At 45.9% G+C, this 24,931-nt stretch overlaps 1 protein-coding gene across 1 annotated transcript; it reads left to right on the top strand.

Moving 5' to 3' along the window:
* Positions 1-753: 753 nt before the first annotated feature.
* FKBP9 (FKBP prolyl isomerase 9) lies at positions 754-18,920 on the top strand. Its single transcript, XM_086467837.1, has 10 exons — positions 754-1,007; positions 4,761-4,906; positions 5,470-5,659; positions 6,378-6,523; positions 7,774-7,963; positions 10,281-10,426; positions 11,664-11,850; positions 13,940-14,085; positions 16,227-16,390; positions 18,078-18,920. The coding sequence occupies exons 1-10, from the start codon at positions 754-756 to the stop codon at positions 18,258-18,260; spliced, it is 1,752 nt and encodes a 583-aa protein (XP_086323963.1). The 3' UTR covers positions 18,261-18,920.
* Positions 18,921-24,931: the final 6,011 nt, after the last annotated feature.

The following is a 24,931-nucleotide window of genomic DNA, read 5'->3' as shown; positions in this document are numbered from 1 at the left end:
GCTGCCATACATAAAATTGACTGCTTTTCAAAAATACTGTGTTATTTAACTTTGCCTTGCTCGGGGTTTGGTGCTTCACATGCAGATACTTGGCATTTCCATGCTTCTCCACTGAAACCAGTTAGAATAACGGCGAACCCATCAGTGCTGCGAGATCAAAGAGAGGACAAGGGGATAGCTGGGACGGTGATTCCTCTCGGACCCTGGTGCCTTGCTGGGCGCTTGTCGGGTCATTTTTTTCAGTGTCATTCCCCAAGCCCCCCTGACAGGGTGTTGCAAATGTGCGTCAAGCAGCAGACGCCGGTTTTGATCTAAACCGGAACATTTGCGATGGGATTTTAACCCTACAGACCCTCTAAACTCGCGCAGGGAGCGTAGCCCCGCACGGCCCCGCTCCGAAGCGCTCCTGCTCGCCGGGGCGGGTGGCACCACGACGACGACGAGGACGAGGCGCAGCCCCGCTCGGGGCCGCCCGCCCCCCTCTGCTGCGTCCGGCACCGGCGGGGAGGACGGCCCGGGGCCAGCGCCACGTCGCACCGCCGCCAGCCCGGGGAGGGGGATGGGGGGCGGCCGGCCGGCGGCGGGGGGCGGGGGGGAGCCGGCGCCGCGGCTGCTCCTCCCCCGTCCCGGGTGGGAGCGCTTCATCCACGTTTGCAAGTTGGCAGCGGCGGGAGGAGGAGCGGGAGGACCGGGGCGGCCTTCCCCCCTCGCCGCCTCCCCCTCGCCGCCTAGTGCGCCCTGCGGCTGCCCTCCATGGCGGGGCCGGCGGCCGTGCGGCGGCGGGGCCCGGGCTGCGGGGCGCTGCTGCTGCTGCCGGCGCTGCTGGTGAGCTGGGCGGCCTGCCAGGCGCCGCCGGTGCCCGCCGCCGAGCCCCCCTGGGACGGCGAGGACGTCCGCGTCGAGCGGCGCTTCGTGCCCGAGAGCTGCCCGCGGGCCGTGCGGCCCGGAGACTTCGTGCGCTACCACTACCTGGGCGCCTTCCCCGACGGCACCCGCTTCGACTCCAGGTCTGGCTTGCGCCCGCCTCGGGGCTCGGCGGGCAGCCCCCTGCCGCCCTCCCGTCCCGGGGTGCAGCCCCCTCTTGCAGGGGCTGGGTTGGAGTGAGGGTGCGCTGTGGGGAGAGGAGGGGAGCGAGCGGTGGGTGTTGGGGGATGGTGGCGCTGGGTGGAGGCCGCGGTTGAGGTTCGGCTTGGATCCCGCTGCTCTTCCTGGCTGCCCACGAGCCCTTTTGGGGAGGCCGGTTGTAAGTGGGCTAGTGGCAAGCTGGGCGATGCCGTACGAGCAGGAACACAGGATGTACAGGCCGCCATGAGAAGATGTCTTCGAAACAAGGGCAGAAAGCTGGGGTGTGACTGCTGGGCACCGGGGGCGAGACCTCTGCGGTGGCCGGGTCCCATTCGCAGTGGTTTGCCTGCCCTGATGGATCCTGCTGCGTTCTTCCAGCTCCTTGTCCAAGGCACTGACTTGAGAGCTTTCTGCTCCAAGAGAGAAGGCCATAAGGATACTCGATCAGCCTGGCAAACGGGACCGTGTATGGTACAGCAGTCTCTCACAGTATTTGGTGATTTCCTGCCTGTTCCTTTCTGTACGTTTCCTATGTCTTCTCCAGGCTCAAACTTACTTGAATGCAAACATTTCTGAATCGTTGTCTTTGCCAGAAATATGAGGATTGTCAGGCTGTGCTTACACAGAAATTTTTGAATAAGCTACCGTTGAATGAATGTGACCTATGTACAGTGAAGTGTCTGGCTGCTTTCCTGCTGTTGTTTTGGGATCAGGAAGCCTAAATAGTGGGATCAGGAGATTGTGAAGGATGCTGCTGCTGCTGACAGCTTATTTGTTTTTTCTTGCTTCATTCATTGCCACTGATCAAAGTATGACTTGGGAAGAAAAAACAAAATGTATTTTCAGTAATCCTGGTAATCTTCCTTGTGCTTCAAGGAAAATCTACAGCCTTAGGGAAACAACTGTCCTTCAGAGTAAGCTCAGCTCTTCCTCTGGAGCTGGCTGTACTTCAGTACGCTGGTAGTGCCACTTCAGCAGCGCTTCTCCGGATAAAGTGCGGGATGCGGTAGCTGGCAGTTCAGCTGGCGTTGGTGCAGTTTCAGGGAAAAGGCACAGCAAGGACAGGGAATTCACTGGCAACTGACAGTCTCGGAAAATAAGCCTTAGCTGCAGATGTGAGGACACACCAAGGCAGCGTCCTCACAGCTCATTTTACAAATATGTGACAATTGGAAAACCAACCATGTGTTCAGAAGTGTGTTTCTCATTTCTACAGACACATACTGAGGCTCACTCCTACGCCGAGTCATACCAGCAGATTTCCGCACTGAGGCAGGGCACCTGGAGGGGCTGGCCAGGTGTGGGCTCTTGTTTAACTCCAAGTTCCTTCTCATTTGGCTCTGAATTATTTGGGGCAGGAACAGGCTGTGCAGAACTGTAGCACTTATCTCTTTGGGTCCCCTAAATATCATTAAAGAAGCAGTAACTTGGGTACTTGTATGACTGCCTTCGTTTCAAAAAGGTGCAAAAAGTCAAGTTTATTCAGCTCGTGATTTTTTTTTTTCTAGATGGCAGCTCCTGTTGACATACATTTTTGTTATTCACTAACCACGGTCTGGTTTTTAAGGTTGATTGCAGTGGTCTGTCATGTTAAGACAATGGAAAATTAGGAGGGTTTTATGTTCTGTAGGTTAATGGAAGAAATATTTTGGAGTATTTGTTGTAAAATCTTTAGTGTTCCCTGTCTACAAGTTATTCAGTCAATTTATACTAAAATTATCCTATTAGAAAGCCCATTATTCTACCTGAGTTGCTACCAGTTTGTTGGGTTTTTTTTTTAGGTTCATGAAAGTGCTTACCAGCGTCAGTTTAGTCAAACGCTACTATGAAATCAGCCTAGAAAATACTGTGGGTGTTGAACTAAGGGCAGTTTTACTTACTTTCTTCTTCAGCTGCTGAAAACATTCTTGAGGTTTAAAATTATGTTTCTGTATTTCCAAGTAGAAGGTGGTAAATACTGATCTTATTGTCCACAGCCTTGACAAAGTCTTCGTAATCTTGTCTGTGTCACATAAATTAACTAATGTGCCTGTTTATTCTCTTTTTTTTTTTTCCATCAGTATTTGCATTTTTATTTCCATGGCCATAAAATGATTTGCATTTTAAGTCTGAATGTAATTGCCTAGTCATCTGCTGTTAATTTGGTAAATTCCACTAATAGAAACTAGTTTTGCTTTGTTTTAAGGAATCTGCAAAGTCAGTCCTGCAAAGCTGCATGATCTGCTTTGTTCAGTTCTCTGCTTAGCATTGATGTTTTCTTAATTGTAGGTTTATTTTTGGCAAAAAAAAAGCTCTTCTGTTCTAAGTCCATCACAGGTGTATTGCCAAGCCCTGTCAATCACCACAAACCAACATTTTTTAGGACGTGTTATTAGCCTTAACATCTTAATTACGTTTTTGTGTGTATAGTAGAATTTGTCAGGAGCTCATTTTCCATCCTCGCCTGGGAGAAGGAATACCCATGCAACCAAAAGTGAATGCCCTGTATAGAGGGTTCTCTATTTCAAGGGAAATTTTTGCCAGGAAAAAAAAAAAGAAAAGGTGGAGCAAACAGAGGGATCACTCAGTAAGATATTTGAGGGATTGGAGGCTCTGGGACTGTTAGGAGGCTCAGTGTGTTGTGGAAGTGATGTGTACAGTCTTCGAAGGAAAGTTTGACATCATTTCCCTAGTGATATCTGGCTACTGGCTGCTTTCCAGAATATTTTAGCATGCAAAGAGGCACAAGCGTTTGGGGTTTTTTTACTTATTTTTTTCAGGGCTGCCTTTTATCTGGGGGAAGAAAAAAAAGAAGTCCCTTAAATTATAAAGGGAACTTGAGAAAATAGCAGCTTAAAAATAGGCACGAAGGTTTTGAAATGCTTCCTGCCGTATGTTTATACGTCGGTTCAAAAAATGGCATAACAGCAGGAACTCAGGCACAGCAAAGTGGAGTCGTTGTGCAGATTTAAGGTGGTGAAACTGACCACGTAAGCTGATGTCAGTGTTCTGTTGCCCTCCGTCCTCTCTGGAAAACTGTAAATCATTTAAGCATGATTTCTTTTACCTTTCAAATGTTCATGTGTTATCACAGTGGAAGATCATTTAGCTAGCTCTCTTGATTCTTGATCTGGCAAACTTGCTGTTTAAAGCATGACTCTGTGCTTTAAATGAGAGCTGGGAATGTGGAGGAGAAAATAAATAAACAATTGGCAAATCTCACAACTATTACTTGAAAAGGCCTCTTTTCCCTTTCCTCTTCTCCCGCAGAGAGTCCACAACCGTGATGCCTCACATCACAAAGCTTGCTGATCTCACATAATATTTTTGTGGTGTTACTCACCAAAACCAGTATGCTGAGATCCTACTGAGAGCAATCATCCTTTCATATCTCATAGTAGTGTTTAATTTTTCCTTTGCTTCCTTGTTTTTCCAGCGCTGCTTACAGTGTTGGTGCATAAATTAGCTGTTGTGGTTATGGGCTTCCGGTGCCTGCTGTATACATTGCATGTTGCTAGAATGTGTTTCACACAGATGGTGAAGAGATGGAGATCTGGGTTGAAGTCTCAGGAACTCTTGGATTTGCCCCTTCCCTTAGCAGCTCTCGTTATGCTAACAGGGTGAGGGGGAGGCAAGGTACGCTCAAACCCTCAAAAAAATAGCGGAATGGTGGGAAAATGAACCGCTAATGTTTTTGTCTGTTTTTCTCCTTTCAGCTATGACCGGGGATCCACGTTCAACGTGTTTGTGGGAAAAGGTCAACTTATTGCTGGGATGGACAAAGCTCTGGTCGGCATGTGCGTGAACGAGCGGCGCTTCGTGAAGATTCCCCCCAAGCTCGCCTACGGAAGTGAAGGCGTCCGTAAGTACAGCCTCGGGCCAGTGAGTCGCTGGTTGTGCAAGGGATTCAGCAGAGCAGGTGGAAAACGGGGCCACGGAAGAGGAGGGTAGAAATTGCAAGTAGTGTATTTCAAAGGGGTTCTCCCCTGCTCAGGGGTATTTGTTGAGCCTGGTAATTGCTCTTGGTGCCCTCTGTGTGCTGAAGGAAGGGCTGTGGACTGTGGAGGACCTTCAGCAAACAAACGTATCTACTGAAGTTAACAGTGAGGTAGGTATAAACAGTTAAATACTTAGTGGGTTTGGCTGCAGTGCCAAAAGCAGCTTTGCTGTACAGACTCATAGAGGCAACAAATGCCAAATCACGATCAGTTTGCCTGACAGGCATACCTGAGGACAGTTCCTGTTGCCAGATTTCCCCCCCGTAAGTAGCTGCGGCAGTGACAAGGGGCCAGGGGGATATAAGCATAGCAAGGAGTAAGGTGTGCCTTATGTGGGTTTCTTAGGGTACGTGTGGGTTGGTTCCCTTTTTGCTGGTGCTTGGTAGAGAAAGGGAAATAAACCTGGTTGTGTTGTTTCGGTTTGCAGCTGGTGTGATACCCCCCAATGCTGTGCTCCATTTCGATGTGCTCCTGGTAGATCTTTGGAACTCGGAGGACGAGGTGCAGGTTCAGACCTACTTCAAACCTGAGAAGTGTCCTCGGACAGTCCAGGTGTCAGACTTTGTACGATACCATTACAATGGAACGTTCTTAGATGGGACTCTGTTTGATTCAAGGTATGCAGTGAGTTGTGTGTCTTTGTGTATTTTAGTAGGTATCTCATGTAATTTAAAACCATCCTTTACTCCCCCTTCACTGATATAACAATTGATGCTAATTGCTCAGAAACACTGGAAATGAAAGCTAGCATCATATGAGTGTCAGTAATTTATTCGTTGGTTGTAGGACAGCAGTACTGACTCAAACCGATAAAACGGTACCTTGTTTCCGTATGGGCACTACCGACCCCGATTTTTTTTTTTAAATTCTATTTCATGCATTTATATTACTATTTATTGCAGTCAGCTGAACATTTCTATAACCGCTGCAGCGTAGCTGTTCAAGTTCAGTACAAGCTTTATAAACTAAGTAGAGTTTGTAATGAAATTGAGCTACTTACACTTTCATACTGAGATTCTAAGTTTACAGCATGTGTACTTCATTCAAGTTTGCTGGAATACAAATAATAACAGCTTTACTAATAGCAGCTTTAATAACAGCTGCCGTTACGTTTGTGAGCCACTTTTCAAAGCCTCTGTTAGGTTCCTGAAGTACCTAAGCTCTCTGGAAGACAATACACAGCCATCCCTTGGTAAATCAAGGAGCAATATTTTTGGAGCAGCAAGTTGTGGGTTATGTTGTGTGTAGCATGTGGCTTTTAAAGATTAATATTGTTCTTTCCTGTGGCAGGCTGACATTTGGTTATGGGGATTTTTTGTTTTTCTTAATTTTTAGCCATAATCGGATGCGAACTTATGATACCTATGTGGGAATTGGATGGCTGATTCCTGGTATGGACCAGGGTCTCTTGGGAATGTGCGTAGGAGAGAAGCGTATTATCACAATACCACCTTTCCTGGCGTATGGAGAAGAAGGAGATGGTAAAAGTTATTCTTTTTTCTTTTATCCGAGTCATCCATATTTTAAAATAAACTTGTACTTTGTGTGTTTTAGATTTATGGGCAGCATTATTACCCATTTCAGACAGATGGAACGAAGTGATGGAAAAAGTGGTTCAAAATGGGTTATATACAGGGTTGGTCTCATTAGAAAGTACAAGTTTTCTTAGAAAAAATTTAAACAGTAAGTTGCTTAACAGGCTTATTATTAATAGAATTTTAATCTTTATATATTGAAATTTCATTTCACTCAAGAGACTATAACCTGTGTTAATATCTAGTGGCTCCAAAAACTTGAAGTCAGGTGATGCATGATTCTTTCAGTGACTGCCACAGAGAGCAGAAAACTTTTGACAAAAGAAAAATGCATTTTTAGTTCCAGGGTTTTTTTTTGTTGTTTTTTTTTTGTTTGTTTGTTTTTTATTACAACCGGTGCCTTAGTAATAACTATAAGATGGATTAATTGCCCTGTGAGACTGTATGCAGCCTGCAGGTCATACACATAGAGGTCCCCATGTTAAATGAAGGGACAGGTAGGTATAGTTTGGGACTCTTCCTTAAATTCTTTCTCTGCTCTAATCTTTAAGGATGTGTCTGTGGTGTACGAGGTTTCCTACCCCCTCCATGACTTCATTACCGTTAACTGCGATAGCCATCTCCGTGGACAATGAAGCTTTGTGGAGTTATGTTTTAAAATTTTGCTGAGGTTATGAGCTCACTGGTTCTCAGTCAAAGTGACCCACACTATAATTTGTGTATTGATGATGGAAAGGTACTTTTTCACTGAGATACTTCAGTGTACTCATCTGCAGCTTCTGGGCCTCGTGTTTTGATATTAAAAGGATGGGAAGAGCAGATGTGCCAAATTTGTATGCTAATGGTTATTTTATGCACTTTCATGAAGTGTGTTGGAAGTGCTGATAGACTAAGCCATGCAACTCAGATGGAGCTGGTGGGTATTGGCTAAGGTGGGTGTTGCTGAAGAGGCTGTTGTTTTCAGTGAGGCAGTGCCATCACGATAGGAACAGAATGAAATAATTGAGTTGGAGAATTGAGTGACAAACCCACACATGAAACACAAAATGCTGACCAGAAGTGATTACGCTAAGTTACTTTGGGAGGGGAGGTGCTTGATGTTTGGCAGTAGGTTACTTTTCTTCAACAAACGAGTTGAAGCTCCTTCTAGAGCACCTGCTATTTCTTACCGATGTTCTGCTCTGACACTTTTGTAGGTAAGGAGATCCCTGGCCAAGCTTCCCTCGTCTTTGACGTGGTTTTGCTAGATCTCCACAACCCCAAAGATGGTATTGCTATTGAGAACCAGCATGTGCCTGAATCTTGTGAGCGGAGAAGCCAGACAGGAGACTTTCTTCGATACCATTACAACGGCACACTTTTGGATGGCACGTTGTTTGATTCCAGGTAACCAAACCGTTCAGCCCTATAGGTCCCATTTCCAGTTTGACTCGTCTGTCTTGTCCGTAATATACCCAAATACAAGTCTTTGCTTTTCCTTCCTTTTTGAAATTTTTGCCTGGAGTTGGAGTCGTCTTTTCCTAAAAAGCTCATAAAAAACTTTTCAGTAAGGGAAGACAAAAGACCTGTTTTGTGTCATGACAGTATCACAGACGCCATCTAGGGGTGGTGATCCACCTGGTGAAGATATGTATGCTTTAGACAGGCATCCATGAAGACTCTTTGCCCCACAGAGTTTATCTGCCAAAGAGGTAATACTACTGAAGAGAGAGAAAATCAACATGACTCTCATTTTATGTCCTGAGAATTGTGAGTCAGTGTGCTAGTGGCTAGTTTGAGGCTAATCTCAAGACAGTCTTTCCATTTGTACTTGAAAACTGTTTGCATTTTGAAGGCTAATGTCTTTCAAGACTGAATTCAGCAGTGGGGTTTCTGTGATAAAGGAAGAGGGATTGCGGTCACGTCAAATTCAACGCTCTTTAGGCACATGAGCCTCATATACAAAATTATATGATGAATAATAGCCTTGTAGCTTCCTGTCACTTTGTTTGCTCGTTAATGAGCAGTACTTTTCTTTCCTACTCCAGCTTTCAGAACAGCTGGCACAAGTAGCCAAAAAGAGTTGAAAATGAGCCGCTGTAAAATGTTTTGTGAAATAAACTCATGGAAAAATGTTTAGTATTACTATGGCTGCTGCAAGCTGAAGGTCAGGATCAGTTTGTAAACATAAGCTGCGTGGTATGCAATGTGTGCTACTTCCCACGAGGAGGAGTCAGGGAATTGTATCTCCTGTAATTGAATTGGGGTGCAGTAAGGTTCAGAATGAATTTTGACCTCCCCATTCAGCTGCCCGGCTTGGTGGGAAGATAGAAAGCAGGAGACCTGCGTCAGCAGCCATCACTGCAGACCTTCGTTTACAGCTTATGAAAACTTGCAAGTTAAGGACTTAAAGCTTATCCACAGTGCTGCTGCCCAGAATGTCTCTTTTTTGAGATGTAAATGAGTATTGTCTGTAGTAATTAAGCAATTTTTGAAAATGGCTGTAGTATTTATTTTAGGGTTGTTGTCAATAAATAGTAATAAATGCTTTGTAGACAGCAGCCTCTACATCATTCTAAAGTGCTGACAGTTGTTAGAGAGCTTATTCGTTAGAGCGTCATATCCTGGCTTCCTGCAGAATTTGCAAGAAGGGCCAATATCTAACAAGTATCTCTGAAGAAACAGAGCAGCTAACAATAGTTATGGAAAGCCTTGGAGTTGTTCAGGAAAAATTTTCTCGCTAGAACAGGGAGCATGCCAAAAGCACTGAGAACAGCTGGGGTCGAGAGCTACAATGATCTTTTCCTTCTTTTTTTTTTTTTTTTTTTCCTTTTTTTCCTTTGCAATATTCAGCTGCAGAACTGGCCCTGGGCAGCTCAGCCAGGGCGGTCTGGACTTAAAGCAGTGGAACAAACCTCTGAATTACATCAGGGTCTGCACTGGTCTTGCTCTTTCCCAGAGTCACCTTGTAAAGATGAATTAAAACCTTTCTGCCTTCCCTTCCTTGGGTTGTGCCTTCATGTAGCAATGCCTTGAAGAAGTGCAGAAGACAAACACATCCTTGTGATAAACATCGTTGGCTTGTCATATTCTGTCATTAGGTGTTGAAGCAGATCCTTCAACCTATGGATAAGTGATTGGCATAGTTTGGAAGGGAGGGATAGTATTGATACTGTTTTGTTTCCGTGACTCATTTTAATGCTGTGCATCCCAGGAGAACCTCTTTATCCCACCTCCTCCTTGTAGCAGTTGAACTACATAGCTGTGGTTGCAAAATGAGACAGTCTGAAGGGTGTTGTGTGAAAATGAATGTAAACTGTATCTAGTTGATAAGCACTTACTAAAGTAGAGTTGGGGCAGAGGAAAATGTAAAGGAGAAAACAGATTTTTTTTCAGTTACTTATTAAAACGTGTTTTCTGTTTAGTCTAAAATATATAAATAAGTGAGATTTGCTTTTGAGATACAGTAGAAATGTATTTGCAAATAAGCTGTTGCCTAGCCAGGGTCCCAGTCTGGTTAATAAGTGTCTCGTGCATCACTGTCTGATGAAACGTGATGGCCTGAATTCATTGCATGTGGCGATTGCATTGTGCCTTTCTGGTGCTAGTTAATGACCGCGTGTTTGGCCTTAACTGGTTAAAGAGTTGTGTTGCAGACCTATTGGAAGATTCCGTGTTTTCTCAAGTACGCCTGACACGGCTAAAATGCTAATGTTTTCCATAGCTATTCACGAAATCGTACATATGACACGTATGTTGGGAAAGGTTATGTGATTGCTGGAATGGATGAAGGTTTGCTGGGTGTATGCACTGGTGAAAAAAGAAGAATAATAATCCCCCCTCATCTTGGATATGGAGAAGAAGGAAGAGGTGAGCTTGACTTTTCATTCAAGTCTTCCACAATTAAGGATGTTTCCTTTGTCGTTTAGTGAATCTGTCTGTAATTCTGTTTTTTTTGGCATTTGAAATGCTTATTAATTAGTTCATTATTTTGTGGGCGTACAACTAACAGGATTACACCCAGAATTTGCAAAATTATTTTAATTAGCTAAATAAGTAGGACAATAAGAATGCAGAACAATCCCATGTGTAACTGGTGACCTGAATTTATTTGGATAATTAGTGTTTGAGGCAGACTGGTACTTGGTGGCCTGGACTCATTTGGATAACCTGTGTTTCAGACAGGCTGGTAGTTGGATGCCAGGAGCTCTGCAGTGTGTCTTAACAAGCTCTGTACGCTAAAGGAATTCATTGGGTTAAGTTTTCTTCCCCGTTGCTTCCACAGCCACAGGCTCTGTGGACTCCTAAGCCACCTCTGTAAACGGTGGATGCATGTAACAGCAAAGTGTCTGTGTATCTACACGTACAATTAACATTCCTCTGGGAAAAGTCATTAGTGCCCAAGAAGTTTGCTGTGAGAGGTTGGATAACCCTTCCAGCTGATTGCAGTTTTATGGCTGGTGTTTCAGAAGGTACCTCCTGGGATGTTATTTGGAAAAAGTTACTTAGAAGAAAAGCCTGTCTTCTGCGAATGCAAATTCTATGCTGTTGATTTGGAAATTAGACTCCTCTACCGACAAACCCAGTTCCTGGGTCGGGATGTGTCTGTCAATCCTGGCAATGCAATTGCACGCTGCCCTGGGAACGGGGGGAAGAACTTGCTGTCAGGATGTTTTAAGGAAGTGTAACTTTTTAGGCATAATGGCATTCCTTGAAGCATGAGAAGTCCTACGAGAATTTCAATGATCAATAATGAGTTGGTTCATGAAACACGAGTCAGTTATTTAGGATGGTCACAAGAAATACATGGTTATTGCTTCATTTCTGCATAATTTTCCAGTTCAGAATAATGGAAACTTTTTCCTTCACTGTTGAACTGAGTGTGTGTTTAGTGCTTTTCCACTGATTCTCTTTCCTGCATTGGATGCAGCTTGCATCTGTTGCGTACAGAGGAAGTGTAATCCTTTAATTCTGAACGAGAAGTGCAAAATGACTCAGTAGCAGACACGGTGGGCGTACATATTCCTACAGGGTGCAGTACCTGGTTGTCATAAGGCTGTTTGGGTACCGTTTCTTTCTCTACTTGCCTAATTTGCTTCCTATTTAGGAAAGATTCCAGGATCTGCAGTGCTGGTCTTTGACATCCATGTGGTTGACTTCCACAATCCCTCAGATTCGGTCAGCATTACCGTTAACTACAAACCTTCCAACTGCACCGTACTGAGTAAGAAGGGAGATTACTTGAAGTACCACTACAATGCTTCCCTCCTGGATGGTACTTTGCTAGACTCAACGTAAGTATATCACCTGGTAAAGAAAATATCCCTAGCAGCTCTGACAGCAGAATGAATTGCCCGCAAAGCAGACTGGCAGGGAATAAAGTAGAAAAGGGGAGTATTTATGTAGAATGTATTTTTCTTTTTATGTCTGCCTGCCTAAGATACAGAGGAGGAGGAAAAGAAGAGACCATCTATCATAGCATAGTGAGAGAACTGGGAACAAAGAAGGTGTAGGAGTGTGTTGGAGAAGGACATGAACACTACTGGTGGGGTGATGAAACAGGCTGTCTGCCTGGCAGTCTGTTTAACTGGGCTGAGTGAGGTGTCTGGGGCAGACATACTAGAGTGACACAGGGCTCGGCAGGAGTGAACTGTCCAAGTTTATTCAGTCTCTTGGGTGGGGTTTGTACTCTGTGCTGATTCAGTGCTCCTCAGAGAGGGCTGGTAGGGCTGCTTGGCGTGGTCTTGCTAAAGCTTTCTTGAGTGTGGTTTATAGTAAATGGTTGCCTGTACTGTCTGTACCACCCACGGGCGCTAGTTTTCCTGCATTGTAGTGTTGCAGTAAGTTTTCTCCCTGCTGACACTATCAGAGGGCTTGACTATGACTGTGATGATAATGTTCCTCTTCTTCCTGTTGACAGTAGGTTTATGAGGGAATCAAGAGGTTGCTCCAGTCTGTCTCATATAGAACTAAAGTGAGCGCATTGCGCCGTTTGCTGCAGCTGCAAGAATGCTTCTGCTTGCTTTTTGTCTGCCTTCGTCTCTTGGGTAGTGCAAGTCATCTAAATAATATTTTATTTTTGGAAAGGAAGTTTGGAAAATCTGTTTTTGAACAGGTTATAATTAACAGAGGAAGCAGCTCATAGTTTTCACAGTGTACGCAATAGCTGGCAGAGCTGAAAAGCTGGCTTCCATTGAAGCATGTGATGTGATGCTGCAGGCAAGTATGTATGCAAGTGACGTGTTTGGAGTCAAAACGCCTTTTGTATGTCAGGAATGCTCAGTTCCCATTTTGTAGCAGGAACCAAGGGATGTCTTATTCAAAAGAGTTTATAGAGAATCAAAGATCAGGAATCTTGTGCTCCTAATTTTAAGGCTGACCTCCTAGCCTCTGAGTTGTTTCCTTTCCAAATAATACTCTGTTGGACAAGCATGTCCTGCAGTGGTATGGCCAAGCCAAATAACCAAAGAAAGGAGACCGACAGAGGAAGGGGTCTTGCTGTTGTGACCCATACCAAGTGAAAAGTCGTGACACTGCACGCTCAGCTTTTAGAGTCATGATACATGTGTAACTTCTGGGGTTTTAACTCGTGGTGATTTCTGATTTTAGAATTGAGCCACCAGCAGCAAGGTAGAGTTCATAATACGATATGGGTTGAAAGGGTTGTCAGGCATTGGAACAGGCTGCCCAGGGAGGTGGTTGAGTCACCATCCCTTAGTGTGCTTAAAGGTTGTTTAGATGTGGTGCTTGGAGATGGGGTTTGGGGGTGCACTTGGTAGAGTAGTGTTGATGGTTGGACTCGATGATCTCAAAGGTCTTTTCCAACCTGAATGATTCTGTCATTCTATGGTTAATTAGCAGTAGCAATGGTATACTGCCAGGCTGTTTGGGTTAAGCGACTACTACATGACAGTGACTGGTTTCGTTAAAGGGATGGCTGATCCACGTGAATGCACCCAGATCCTTATAGGTTGGTAGCTTTGGGACAAATGTACATCTGGAATTTTTAAATCTGCCAAAAAGTCCAACTTTCATTAGTTAAAAATACATGAAAAGCAAAAGCCCTTATTTTGAGATAAAATACTTCGGGGGTTTAATTGGCAGGATTAATGATTTTGATTGGATTTCATTCAAGAAACCTATAGCTTTAGTACCAGAGGACTTGTCAGCAGTAGGGACACTTCTGTCTGGTGTTGTCTGTAGCTTGCTACCTTGAGAACAACTTCAGGTAACTCCTTGGTAGGACAGAGCACTGGGCATGGAGTTAATTTTTGGCAACAACGGGACACTAACAAGAAACTACTAATGCTGTGGTAATTTTGAACAACAGAAATTGTCTATTCTGTGTTGAATTTTTTTTTGTTTTCTTCCCTTCCTCTCCAGACACAGCCTTGGCAAGACCTACAACATAGTTCTGGGATCTGGTCAGGTGGTGGCGGGGATGGACATGGGCCTTCAAGACATGTGCGTTGGAGAACGACGAACAGTCGTTATTCCACCTCATCTTGGTTATGGAGAAGATGGAGTTGGTGAGTGAAACCTATTGCACATCCACTTCGCATCTCTTAAGTTACTGAAACACAAGTACGTGTGTTTGGTTACTGGCTGTGCGTTAGGACATAAGGTCGGCGTCTCTTACCTGCTTGCATGGGATTTTTTTAGAGGTTTTTCATTGCAGTATTATAGACAAACAATTATATGTACATACTGTGTGTGTTGCGTTTTAAGTCATACCGCTGCTGCGGCCGATAGAAAGCCCATGCCGGTACAAAAGGGAGCATGTGTCCCCAGAAAGGTTGCTTTGTCAAAATGGAAAGCTCCAGGCACTCTAGTGTTGCAGAGGGATGTAAACACTGTTCTCCATGGTAGGGAATTGGATACTGATGCTTCGACATGTGACATGTTATTCAGGAAGCAAAGCTGAAGGGGACTGTTCAGCACTAATATGTTAGGAAATTAAAAAAAACCCTTAAAATTCAGGAACTACATAAACTGAATGTAAGACATGAAACAGTGTATTGGTGCTGTTGAAACCCCAACACCAATGCCTTTAAGGCAGTTTGCTCTGTTTTTGGAGTATATTAGCAAGTTTTAATGACGGGGTCAACAATGATAAAAACAGTAGAGAGGTGACAAGAACTTTCACAGCCACACATAGTTTGTGTGGTTGTTACTGGTCTGAGTTAAAAGACTTGAGGGAAAGGAGTCTATCAGGAGATCACCAAGATGAACAAACTCTGATATGCATGGAAACACTCACATAAGTTGCTGTGTTCTTTGAATAGCTCCAGACAGTTGGTGTTTTATAAAGATGCTCTGTCTGGCATCACATGCCACGCTTAATGGAGAGTTAATTTGAGGTAAGACATAAAGAATCATTTTTGCTTATGCGTGTCTTCCAGGAGAGATTACAAGTAGTGTACGTATGCGACATTTTGTACTACCAAATTGCACAGTTATAGATAACAAATAGAAAATTTCCTCATAACATAAAAAGTCTGCTGTGTTAAATACCTGTCACAGGTATTTGCCTGTAAGCAAATTACATTTGATGTACATGGTCGGAAACATTGCATGTTTGTTAGTGTTCTGGTATACACCCAGACACCTGAAGAGGTTGCTTGTTTGCTACTGGACAGAAGTTAGAGGTGACCTCGGTTTCCTTTTTCAAGGATAAATTAAACCTTCCATGGTTTCACTGAGGTAAAGTCCCAAGCTGTTGCAACACTATTGACTCTGTCAGTAGCACCCTGATACACAGTGTATCAGTGAGGTGAATGAAAATTGATTCAGTCCTGCAGTTTGTTTTTTTTTTTTTTTTTTTACTTATACAGGTAAAAGGATGCAGTTTTACTATGACAGTTTCCTTTATGTTTTGATCACCTCTGCTGAAGTGAACAGGAAGATTTGGTGGGCTTGGGGTCACAGGGCTTGGGGATCACAGCAGAAAAGGACCTGTTGGAGCAGGAAGACAGATTTAATTATGGATTAAAAGGGAAGCCAGTGGCACCCTGGGCTGCATCAAAAGCAGTGTGGCCAGCAGGTTGAGGGAAGGGATTCTGCCCCTCTACTCTGCCCTGATGAGACCCCACCTGCAGTGCTGCATCCAGCTCTGGGGCCCCCAGCACAAGAAAGACATGGATCTGTTGGAGCGGGTCCAGAGGAGGCCCACACAAATGACCAGCGGGCTGGAGCACCTCCCCTGTGAGGACAGGCTGAGAGAGCTGAGGTTGTTCAGCCTGGAGAAGAGAAGACTCCGGGGAGACCTTAGAGCGGCCTTTCAGTACTTCAAGGGGGCCTTCAGGAAAGGTGGGGAGGGACTCTTTGTCAGAGAGTGTAGTGATAGGACGAGGGATGACAGTTTCAAACTGAAAGAGGGTGGATTTAGATTAGATATTAGGAAGAAGTTCTTTACTGTGAGGGTGTTGGGACACTGGCACAGACTGCCCAGAGAAGCTGTGGCTGCCCCCTCCCTGGCAGTGTTCAAGGCCAGGTTGGATGGGGCTTGGAGCAACCTGGTCTAGTGGGAGGTGTCCCTGCCCATGGCAGGGGGGTTGGAACTAGACGGTCTTTAAGGTCCCTTCCAACCCAGACCGTTCTGTGATTCTCTGAAATATACCTTTCAATGTAAGTGAGGATAAATACCCTGCTTTGCAATTTCTTGTGACAGAAGGAGAAGTGCCTGGTAGTGCTGTGTTAGTTTTCGACATTGAACTGCTGGAACTGGTGTCTGGATTGCCTGAAGGGTACATGTTTGTATGGAATGGGGAAGTCTCTCCCAACCTTTTTGAAGAAATAGACCAGAATCATGATGGAGAGGTTCTTTTGGAGGAGGTAAGCTGAAATAGCAAAAACAGTTGCAGTGGTTTTCTCCTACCAGCATAATCAAAATGCTTTCTCCTACCACCATCAATGCAGATGTTGAAGACTGTGGTCCCTCCTCAAAAGAAAAGAGAACTCTGAGAATGGCCGTACTACTTAAGGTCATTTACTGTTGTGGTCTCCTTGGTCAACAGCAGATGCTTAGGGCACAGGCTTGAGAGGCAGGGTTAGCGTTCAGCGGTCCTCTGCTGTATCAGCCTTCTCAGTGGCTGTCAGTTGAAGTCTGGGGTGAATTCTCGAGCCAGAGCCGAGGCGGCAGCAGTGCCTACAGGAGCTGTCTAATGGCGTCCAGAGCGTGGCAGTGCTGGTGGCCGCTCCTTCCGCAGGCGAATTGTGTGCTGTGAGAACTAGGGCTTCCCCTTGCTTGCTTGCAAAATCTGCAGTGTGAGCATGTCATTGGGTGCCCTCGTTGAAAGACGCTTGCCTTGGCCACTGTCTCTGATAACATAAACCTCCACGAGGTTTTCCTCTGCGTTTTCTCTGGGCTGAGGAGTTCTGGTTTTTCATTCTTTTCTTACGCCGTCTTTGTCACTTTTCTCTGTCACTCTGTTTTGTGTCCTTCACCACCGGAGCAGCGCTGCCTGCAGCGCTCAAGGGGCAGACTGTGGCCTGTGGAGCAGCAGGAGATGCCCTTGGGCATTTTAACAAGCCAATGGGGGTAAAATTAAAATCCTGTTTTCCCTTTTCCTAGCACGCTCTTCCACCTCTTTGTTTTCCTCCCTTCTCTGTCTTCTCTCCTTTGTTTACCTCCGCTTCTGCGGTGCAGAGAAGAAAAGCGCTTTTACCGGTCTAGGAATGAGTGAGGTAGGATGTGACTGTTGCTATCCGAATCCTTCTGGTCGCCTAGCAAGGAGGAGAAGGAGAAGCCAAGGAGATAGGAGAGGATGCTTGGCCTAAAAGGTGTAACTGAATGTCAGAGGTAGCTCTAATTGCTGAAGCTTATTTAACAAGTAGCACCAGAGATAACAGTAATTGGAAAAGCTGTGTTTGGTCGTGGACTTTCTGGTTTTGGCAAGCCAGCAGTATGTCTTCTGTCAGGTGTTGTCTAATCACCTTGAATCACCAGGAAAAGGATTTTTAGGGAAAACTAACCTCGTAACCTTGCAACCTTCCCCACCATGGTCAAGCAGAAGGCATAATGCCTGCAGCTGCTTTGAGAAATCTCCTGGTATTCTGATACTTGGGATGAAATACAGAAAAGAGACTCTTTCTCGTGTGTGGTATTTCCTGTAAGGTGCAGCGGATGTCTGTTTTACAGTGTGGGCTTCTTGCAACAGCATGTAAAACAACCCCCCCTCATCCACATAGGTCTGTTCTGTGTCGCTCTCTGTTCAGCTCATCTTCTCCCTAAACTGTGAAAAAGAACTTTTCTTGTTACGGGCCCAGGACCCACCGGAACAACTGAGGAAATCCCTGCTGAGCTCCACAGAGAGTGATTTAACCTCACGTGGCTGTCCTGATTAGTCTGATCTAGGTTGTAAGCTTCGCAGGATAGTAACAGTGTGCTTTTACATACGCTCAGTTATTAGTGAAATGCTGAATAGTCAACAACAAATAAATGCTACTTTTGTAATTACTCTTCAGTTTAAAGTGCCTGTTTCACTGTGAGCTGTTTTTCTCCTCCTTTCCTTCCCCTTAGTTTTCAGAGTACATTCAAGCTCAAGTCGATTCTGGCAAAGGAAAACTAGCTCCTGGTTTTGATTTTGAAAAGATTGTTAAAAATATGTTCACCAATCAAGACCGGGATGGAAATGGTAAAGTTACCGCTGAAGAATTCAAGTTGAAAGACCAGGAGGCCAAAGAGGAACATGATGAACTGTAAAAATAAGAAAAAAGAGCCCTGAGCTGACCTACTGTTTGAACGCATGTACTGGAAGGGGTTTCGGCAAGCATGTTTGTGGGAGGTTAGCCCTCAGCTAGATAGCCTGCGTCTGCCTGTGCCTCTGCGCTGGTAGGCTGTTAGAGTAGGGAGAGACTTTCAGCTGGAATTGTTAGGTGTATTTGAAAAAAGTGTTAAGTGCCTCAGGATAGGATGTATCAACAGATAGTGTACTGCCGCACGTGGCACGGCGAGCCACGTGGGCTGTTCTGTGCTGCACAAGTTCTCGTTGAACAACACACGGTCACTTGGATGGATGGATGGCTGGGAGAGAACTTACCGACTGCTTCTGAAAGGGTTTTAAAACCCCTTCTGTATCCAAACTACTTGTGCAGGAGACCGAACCAGAAAATATTCCCCTGTAAAAATTGTCAGCCGTAGAGCCCGGTTCCTTTCAGAAGGCGTGAGCACCCTTCCCAGTGACGGAACAAGCTCGTCTGCACGTCTGCCGGCAGGAACTCCGCTTTGCGGATTGCAGAAGCGCCAGCGGTAGCTGTGCCACGGCGACATCGCCACAAGCTGTGAGCTAAACAGAACAGGCCTAGAGTTGTAACCGCGGATGTGTTGGGTTTTTACCTGACGAAATAAAAGTTTGCTGCCGTCTGTTTTGTGTTTAATTAATAACCTTGACTCTCGCTGGCCCGTTGAAACACTGTTCCCATCAGCGATTCCCAAACCTTTCTAGTTGCAACTTGATAGTTTTGTTAATATTAGCATTATGGGGTCCAAATACTGTCATAAATGCCGGGTACAATTGATTTTGTGTTGGGCTTCTGTCTCCTATTTTGGGAATTGTTAGACCAAGGAGTATGTCCTCGGAGCTCAGGCAGCAGAGCAGTCTGGCACGGTGAACAAACACAAAGGCAGTGATGGAATCAAGAAGCAGACCCATCTGTTTGTGTCTGCAAGCGTTCTGGCCGATGCCTCACACCAAATCAGCCCTGGCAGCGCTGTTCACGGTATGCGAACTCCTGAGACCATCACCCGTTAGCTCTGTCGCTGTAGCAAGCTGTCCCGCAGGACGTGCACCAAGCAGACAGATTTTTCTGGAGGGCCGTGTGGCCAGTACACTACGTGTAAAGAGCACAAGGACGTATAGCGAGACACTGACAAAGACCAGTAGTAGAAAGGGAGTTGTGTTTCCATTATATGCTTTGTGTCTAGTTTCTTGCTTTTCTTGATCTGTACACGTGGGCTATAAGCTCCCCGAGATGCTTTTTTTAAATCTGGTGTTTCAATGGGATGAAAACATTTTGTATTGGTTTTTAATACAGTTGTTATAAAAAGTGCAGTGAAACTTTTTTTTTTTTTTAGTTTGATACCATTAAGTGTTGGAGAACTGATCTTTTTGTTAAATAAAACGTTGATTGACTGTTACTGTTAAAGGTTTGGGGTTTTTTTTGGCGTTTTGATGGTTTGGGAATTTCCCTTCATGCAGCTCTCTTGCACACAGCAGGCTTATCCTGTGTATGTTCGATATTGCTATTGATCTTCACGAAAAATACTTTCAGCTAAGCTTATTTGATTCAAAATGATTGAAAATAATAAACCACAATAAAAGGTGGGTTTTTTTATACTTCACACAGGTGAAGTGAAGTCGCTCTTTGGTGTTAGCAGGCATTCCCTGAATTACCCATCCCGTACGGCCATCAGCTGTGGAGGTTGGGAGGGTGATGTTTCTCTCGTCCGGGGGGACTCTGGGTCTCTCATTGAATGAAATTGTCTTGTGTAAGAAATGCCATTTCATTCCCCAGGCTAGCGAAAGCGAGCTCGCGGGGGTTTGTGTTTGAGGTGCGATGTTTCCCCTTCGTCTGTAGCTCGGAATCTGCAGGTATTGCGGGTCCAATGCTGGGAGTCTGGGCTGGGCTGGATGTGAGCACCGGCCCTTTATACCAGACGTAAGTACCGTGGATATCGGATCATTCCAGGTGTTTCCCAGGCGGTGGTGTGGGGAGTTCCTAGTGAACCAGGACAGCAGAGTCGTCCTCCAGGACAAAGAGCAGCGCCATGCACAGAAGCGCAGTCAGTTGGTAATCCCAAAGATTGCCGGGCTGGGCTTTTTTGGAAGCGCACATCAGTGATGGGATAGCATGTAGGACTTCACCAGTGCCTCTGGCTGGGGTAAGTGCACCTGGAGGTCTCGTTCCCTTGCTCCTTAGGCCTTACCAAACATGCTCTGTGATCCATCGAAATGATGCTTTTCTGTCAAGAGGAGGTTTTGGTTGCCCCCTCACCTCATCTCCGCCAAGCCTGGAGGCTGCCATTTTGGAAATGAGAATGCAGCTTTGGGGGAAAACAGAGAATAAATGGAAAAAACTCGCTGCAAAATAGTTGTATTTATACTGGGCATTTATTTGCCCAGACAAGGTGACAGCAGCCAGGACTACCTGGCTATGTTAAACTAAACTGCATAAAATACAGAATTTTTGATTAATTATGTAGACCCTGTCGGTTCTTTTCCTCTCTGTTGGCAGCCACGGCTCCTCCCTCAGAGGAGAGCTCGGGGCCACCTTGCTTCTCAGGAAAGGGCTGTAGCTCTGTTGCGTCCTCTCCCCATTGTTGCTCACGGTGTGGGGCAGCCCCTTGAAAGCGAGGGGGCCCTGCCTGCCAGTTAACTGAACCAGAGCCTGGGGGCTGGAGGAGCTGGCTGGGAATGAAGTTGTGCTGGTATGGACTGGGAGAGCTCAGCACAGCCCCTGCACCCCCGGCTCCAGTGATAAATAAATCCCTCTACATCACCATCCTGCTGGAGAGGGTGGCCTGTGGTGGGTATGGATACAAGGGAAACATTCGCTACCTCAAAGCGTGCGGTAATCTTTTACGCAGACAGTATCTATTTAGCAGATCCTGCCTCACATGCTTAACTAAGATCATTAGAAAAATAGATGAGAACCCCTTAAAGGTCACTAACAGCCAGGTGAAAATGGACGGTCGGGCTAACGAGAGACTCTCCAGAAACGGGGCTGCTGCTGCTCCCCAGTGAGACAGCCAGGAGCTGTTCCCAGAGCCGGGCGGCCGGCTGGTGAAAGGAAGCTGCCTGCAGCCAGGTTGGCGGTTACCTGCTGGATCATCAGAGGCTCAGTGGAAAAGGAACACGGGTGTGTACCCGGAAAGACCCAGGTGTTTATAAATTTTTTTTCTGTGTGATTTTTCTGTCCTAGTTTGGCAGCGATGCTTTCTGCTGTGTAACTCTGCCTGTTCCAAGTATATTCATCAATCATACTTATATTGGAGTTTGAGGTTGTTGGACTCAAATGTTATTTTTTTGTCTGCATGAAAAAATACTCAGATATTCCTTTAAGCTTAAAAAATGGCATATTGACTAGTGCAAGTTTTTGGCTCAGTCCAGGACTATGAGTGTATATTTGACTTTAAGAGGACATTTGAGCTGTCTCAACACCCACTCAGGAGGAAACATTTTTAGCTAAATAAAGGTCCCAAATACTTGACCTTGGACATGTGCTACAGACAGAACAGCTATTGTGAGTAGAGGGGAAAAAAAAATAAAATAACAAATTCACTTAACTTTGCTGCTTATTCCTTGCTTTAAATTTTAGATAAACTCTTTTGGCTATGGGAAAATGATGTGGGAAATATGTGATAACCTTTCTTTCCAAATTGAATTATAAATGAAATATACTCCTAGGGTTGCAAAATGTTTCTGGTTAGAAATTTGATTTAGAAAGACATACTGTGAATAGTATCTCTTTTCTAAAACTGAATGCAGAATCTGGGTAGCAATTACAAGAATGAGACTTACTGGAGGAGGATGGTTTAACCTGTAGCTGCAGTGTTGTTTGTTTGCAGTCAGGTTTGTTCATGGCTTTGGAGAGGCAACTGATAGTATCAATTCTTATTTGTAGCCAACAGATCAGCAACAGAAAGATGGGATTTTGAAAAAGTGGAGGAAATCAAAAGCGGTATCTTGTGTTTTCCCTTAACTCCCAGATAAGCCAGAGTTGTGGTTGGCAGCGGGATGTGAGATGATGAAAGGATGTTGGTGATCTGTACAGCACTGTGGAGGTGTTTTAAATCAGACCTCCTGGTTCAGGTTGATCATGTCAGTAACTGTTTGTTCTAGAAGGCCATACGCACGGCATTTCAAAGAGGGAATTATTTGGCGCGTAGGTACCCTTTGTACAGGAAATGGGTTCCCTCAGGTGGCTGCAGCGTGGCTTAGTTGCTCTTGTGCCCTAGCAAAGGTTCACTGCTCTGGCAGACCCTTAAAGCAGAATCTGAGACCGACAGGATTTAATGACAGAAGGAGGAAAGTGTGCTGGACATCCTCACTTACCTGCCTCCTTGTGGAAGGGTAAGCATCTTTTTCTTTATGTGACCGTCACTGTGGACTGAATGGGTGGTGACTGACCATTCCTTGTCCATGTGCTTGGAGGTGGGATTGGAAAAATCTTCCTTACCTAGTGCCTGAGGTGGTTATTTGGGCTGAAGTCCTCTACCAAGGCAATGAGGTTTAAGTATTCCTGTGATTGGGGAACCATCAAATGATCGCTTCTGATACGCTTGGGCTCTAGGCAGGCTGGTACTAACTTCAGTAACTCGGATTAAGATGTAGCTGGAGATCTGTTTTGGTAACTGCTGTAAAGGTGCTCCTTTTCCATGTTGCTCTGCCTGTGCTTTTCTATACGGTTTCTTTTGTTTGGTTTGGTTTCTTTTGTTTGTTTTTTCAATTGGGGTTGGGTTGAAGGACGAGATCCTTCTCACACTGAAGGAGAGATGGCTTTCTTCCTGTAGGGTAAATTCTGGAGGGAGGATCAGTGACTTTATGTGAAATCCTGAGGCAAGTTGGATGAGAACATGGGGCAGTCCTGCCTCTCAGAAGCACTTCCCAGAGACACCAGAATTGCCCCTTCCTTTTCTCTGATGCTGGGATGTCTGGGGAAATCCGTTATGCTTGTAGCCAGAATGATCTTGTGCCAGAGTGTGTTGCTGACATGTGTTGTGCTGCAGAGCAGTGGCTGTTGCCCACTTTTCACATACTCTAAATTTTAACTTATCTGTATTCCAAAGGTAACCTGCCTGTAAACGGAAAATTTTGTCCCAGTGTAAACTTTGGGAGTAATGCCTGGTTAATCAGCCCCTTGCAACTGGAGACTGGTTGAGCAAGCAGTGCATCCAAACACCTTGGTGTTTTTCAGAAGGCCTTTGCCTTTTGGACTTCTATTTGGCAGCTCTGACAAACGAGCCAGCATGAATGCCTGTTTAAAAAAGCAAAAACCACCAAACCCAAGAATGACCAACCTTACCCCCCTGGCCTAAAACCCTGACGTAGGCTGTTAAAGAAATTGTGTTCACTGACCTGCCCTGGAAACTGGGGCAGCGTTCCGCTGGGCGGGCAGCTCCTGCTGATGTCCTGTGGGGAGTCACAGATAACATCGCCCTGCTCATCGTGCCGACAGTGCTGAAACCATAGTGTTGGCAAAAGATGACCACCCCTTCCCTTACAGTTTTGGGATATGACCATCCTGCCCTCCTCCCTGGCCCTGGTAAATGCGGGGGGCAGGGAGAGAGGCCACAGGGACTGAGTGTGAGGATTGGCTCAACAGCACATCCAAGCAGGAGAGGAAAGGGAGAAAGCGTGTACCTTGTGTGCTGGGGAACATCCTTCTCGCCTTCCTGGCTGGGTGTTCGGGGCACCGGCAAGCCTGTCCTGTCCCGCTGCGGTTGGCATGGTCTGATACTCTTCTTCCTGCTCTTCTGTGACGACTTGTACGAAGCTGCTCCAAGGGGATCTGCTACCCCCGAGCCTGCTGCCCTCGCCTGTGACTCCTTCCACCCCAGGCAGCTCCGCACTCTCCTAGAGCTGCAGCATCTCCCTCACTCAGCCCCACCGCCACAAGTCCTTCTTGCCTTCAGCCCCTTCTGGGCAGCGTCTCCCACTCGGTCAGGCTTTGCTCCTGTCAGTCACACATCAGCTGCAGCACCCGCTGCTGCTGGGTGCTTGGTTTTGTGCATGTACGGAAGAGAGGGCGAACAGCAGCTGTCTTGATGCTCTGACTCAGCAGCTGTCACTACTGCTTTCAAGCTCTCCCTGTCTTCTGGCTTTGGCTGACGGGCTCTTGGCAGGCCAGGGCTGAGGCAGCTGCTGCTCCCGTCTCCTCCTGTCACCGGCACTGCCAGGGCACGCTCGGCCCGTCCCGTCTGCTGCCGCCCGAGTCACGGCTCTCAAAGGGGAGGCAGCCAAGACGCTGTCCTCTCCTCGGTGGTCTTGCGGTTTAAGTGGTTTTCTGCTCCAATGGACAGCTTCTAAGGCTCCCACTTCTGGGGATCTCACTGCCCCTGTGCCAGGAGCAGGGAACTACATGACTGTAGATTGTACACAAGGAGGACATCATCCCTCAGTCTTTGCCTGTTAAGATGCAGGCTGGAATTTCTGAAAGGTCCCTGTGCTCAGCAGGTCCCTGCCACCACAGCGTGTGCCACGATTATGAAAGGATGCTCACACCACCTCAGGCTGTGCATCGAGCATACAGTCAGAATACAGGGATGGTTTAATTTTGGTTTACTGCAGTGGGGGGACAAGGAAACTACCCCCCATCTTGTCTTCTTGGAAAAGTTCCAGCAGGTTTTGTATCAGACGTAAGTCTGCCAATTTG

Source organism: Leptosomus discolor, chromosome 7 (genome assembly GCF_034619465.1).
Source record: "Leptosomus discolor isolate bLepDis1 chromosome 7, bLepDis1.hap2, whole genome shotgun sequence".
In the NCBI taxonomy this organism is placed as follows: domain Eukaryota; kingdom Metazoa; phylum Chordata; class Aves; order Leptosomiformes; family Leptosomidae; genus Leptosomus; species Leptosomus discolor.
This window is presented reverse-complemented; position numbering and strand designations above follow the sequence as displayed.

Coding starts and splice junctions, on each gene's coding strand:
- FKBP9 (XM_086467837.1), top strand. CDS start 754: ATGGCGGGGCCGGCGGCCGTGCGGCGGCGGGGCCCGGGCTGCGGGGCG. Junction 1,008..4,760: donor GGCACCCGCTTCGACTCCAG/GTCTGGCTTGCG, acceptor TTCTCCTTTCAG/CTATGACCGGGGATCCACGT. Junction 5,660..6,377: donor GGGACTCTGTTTGATTCAAG/GTATGCAGTGAG, acceptor CTTAATTTTTAG/CCATAATCGGATGCGAACTT.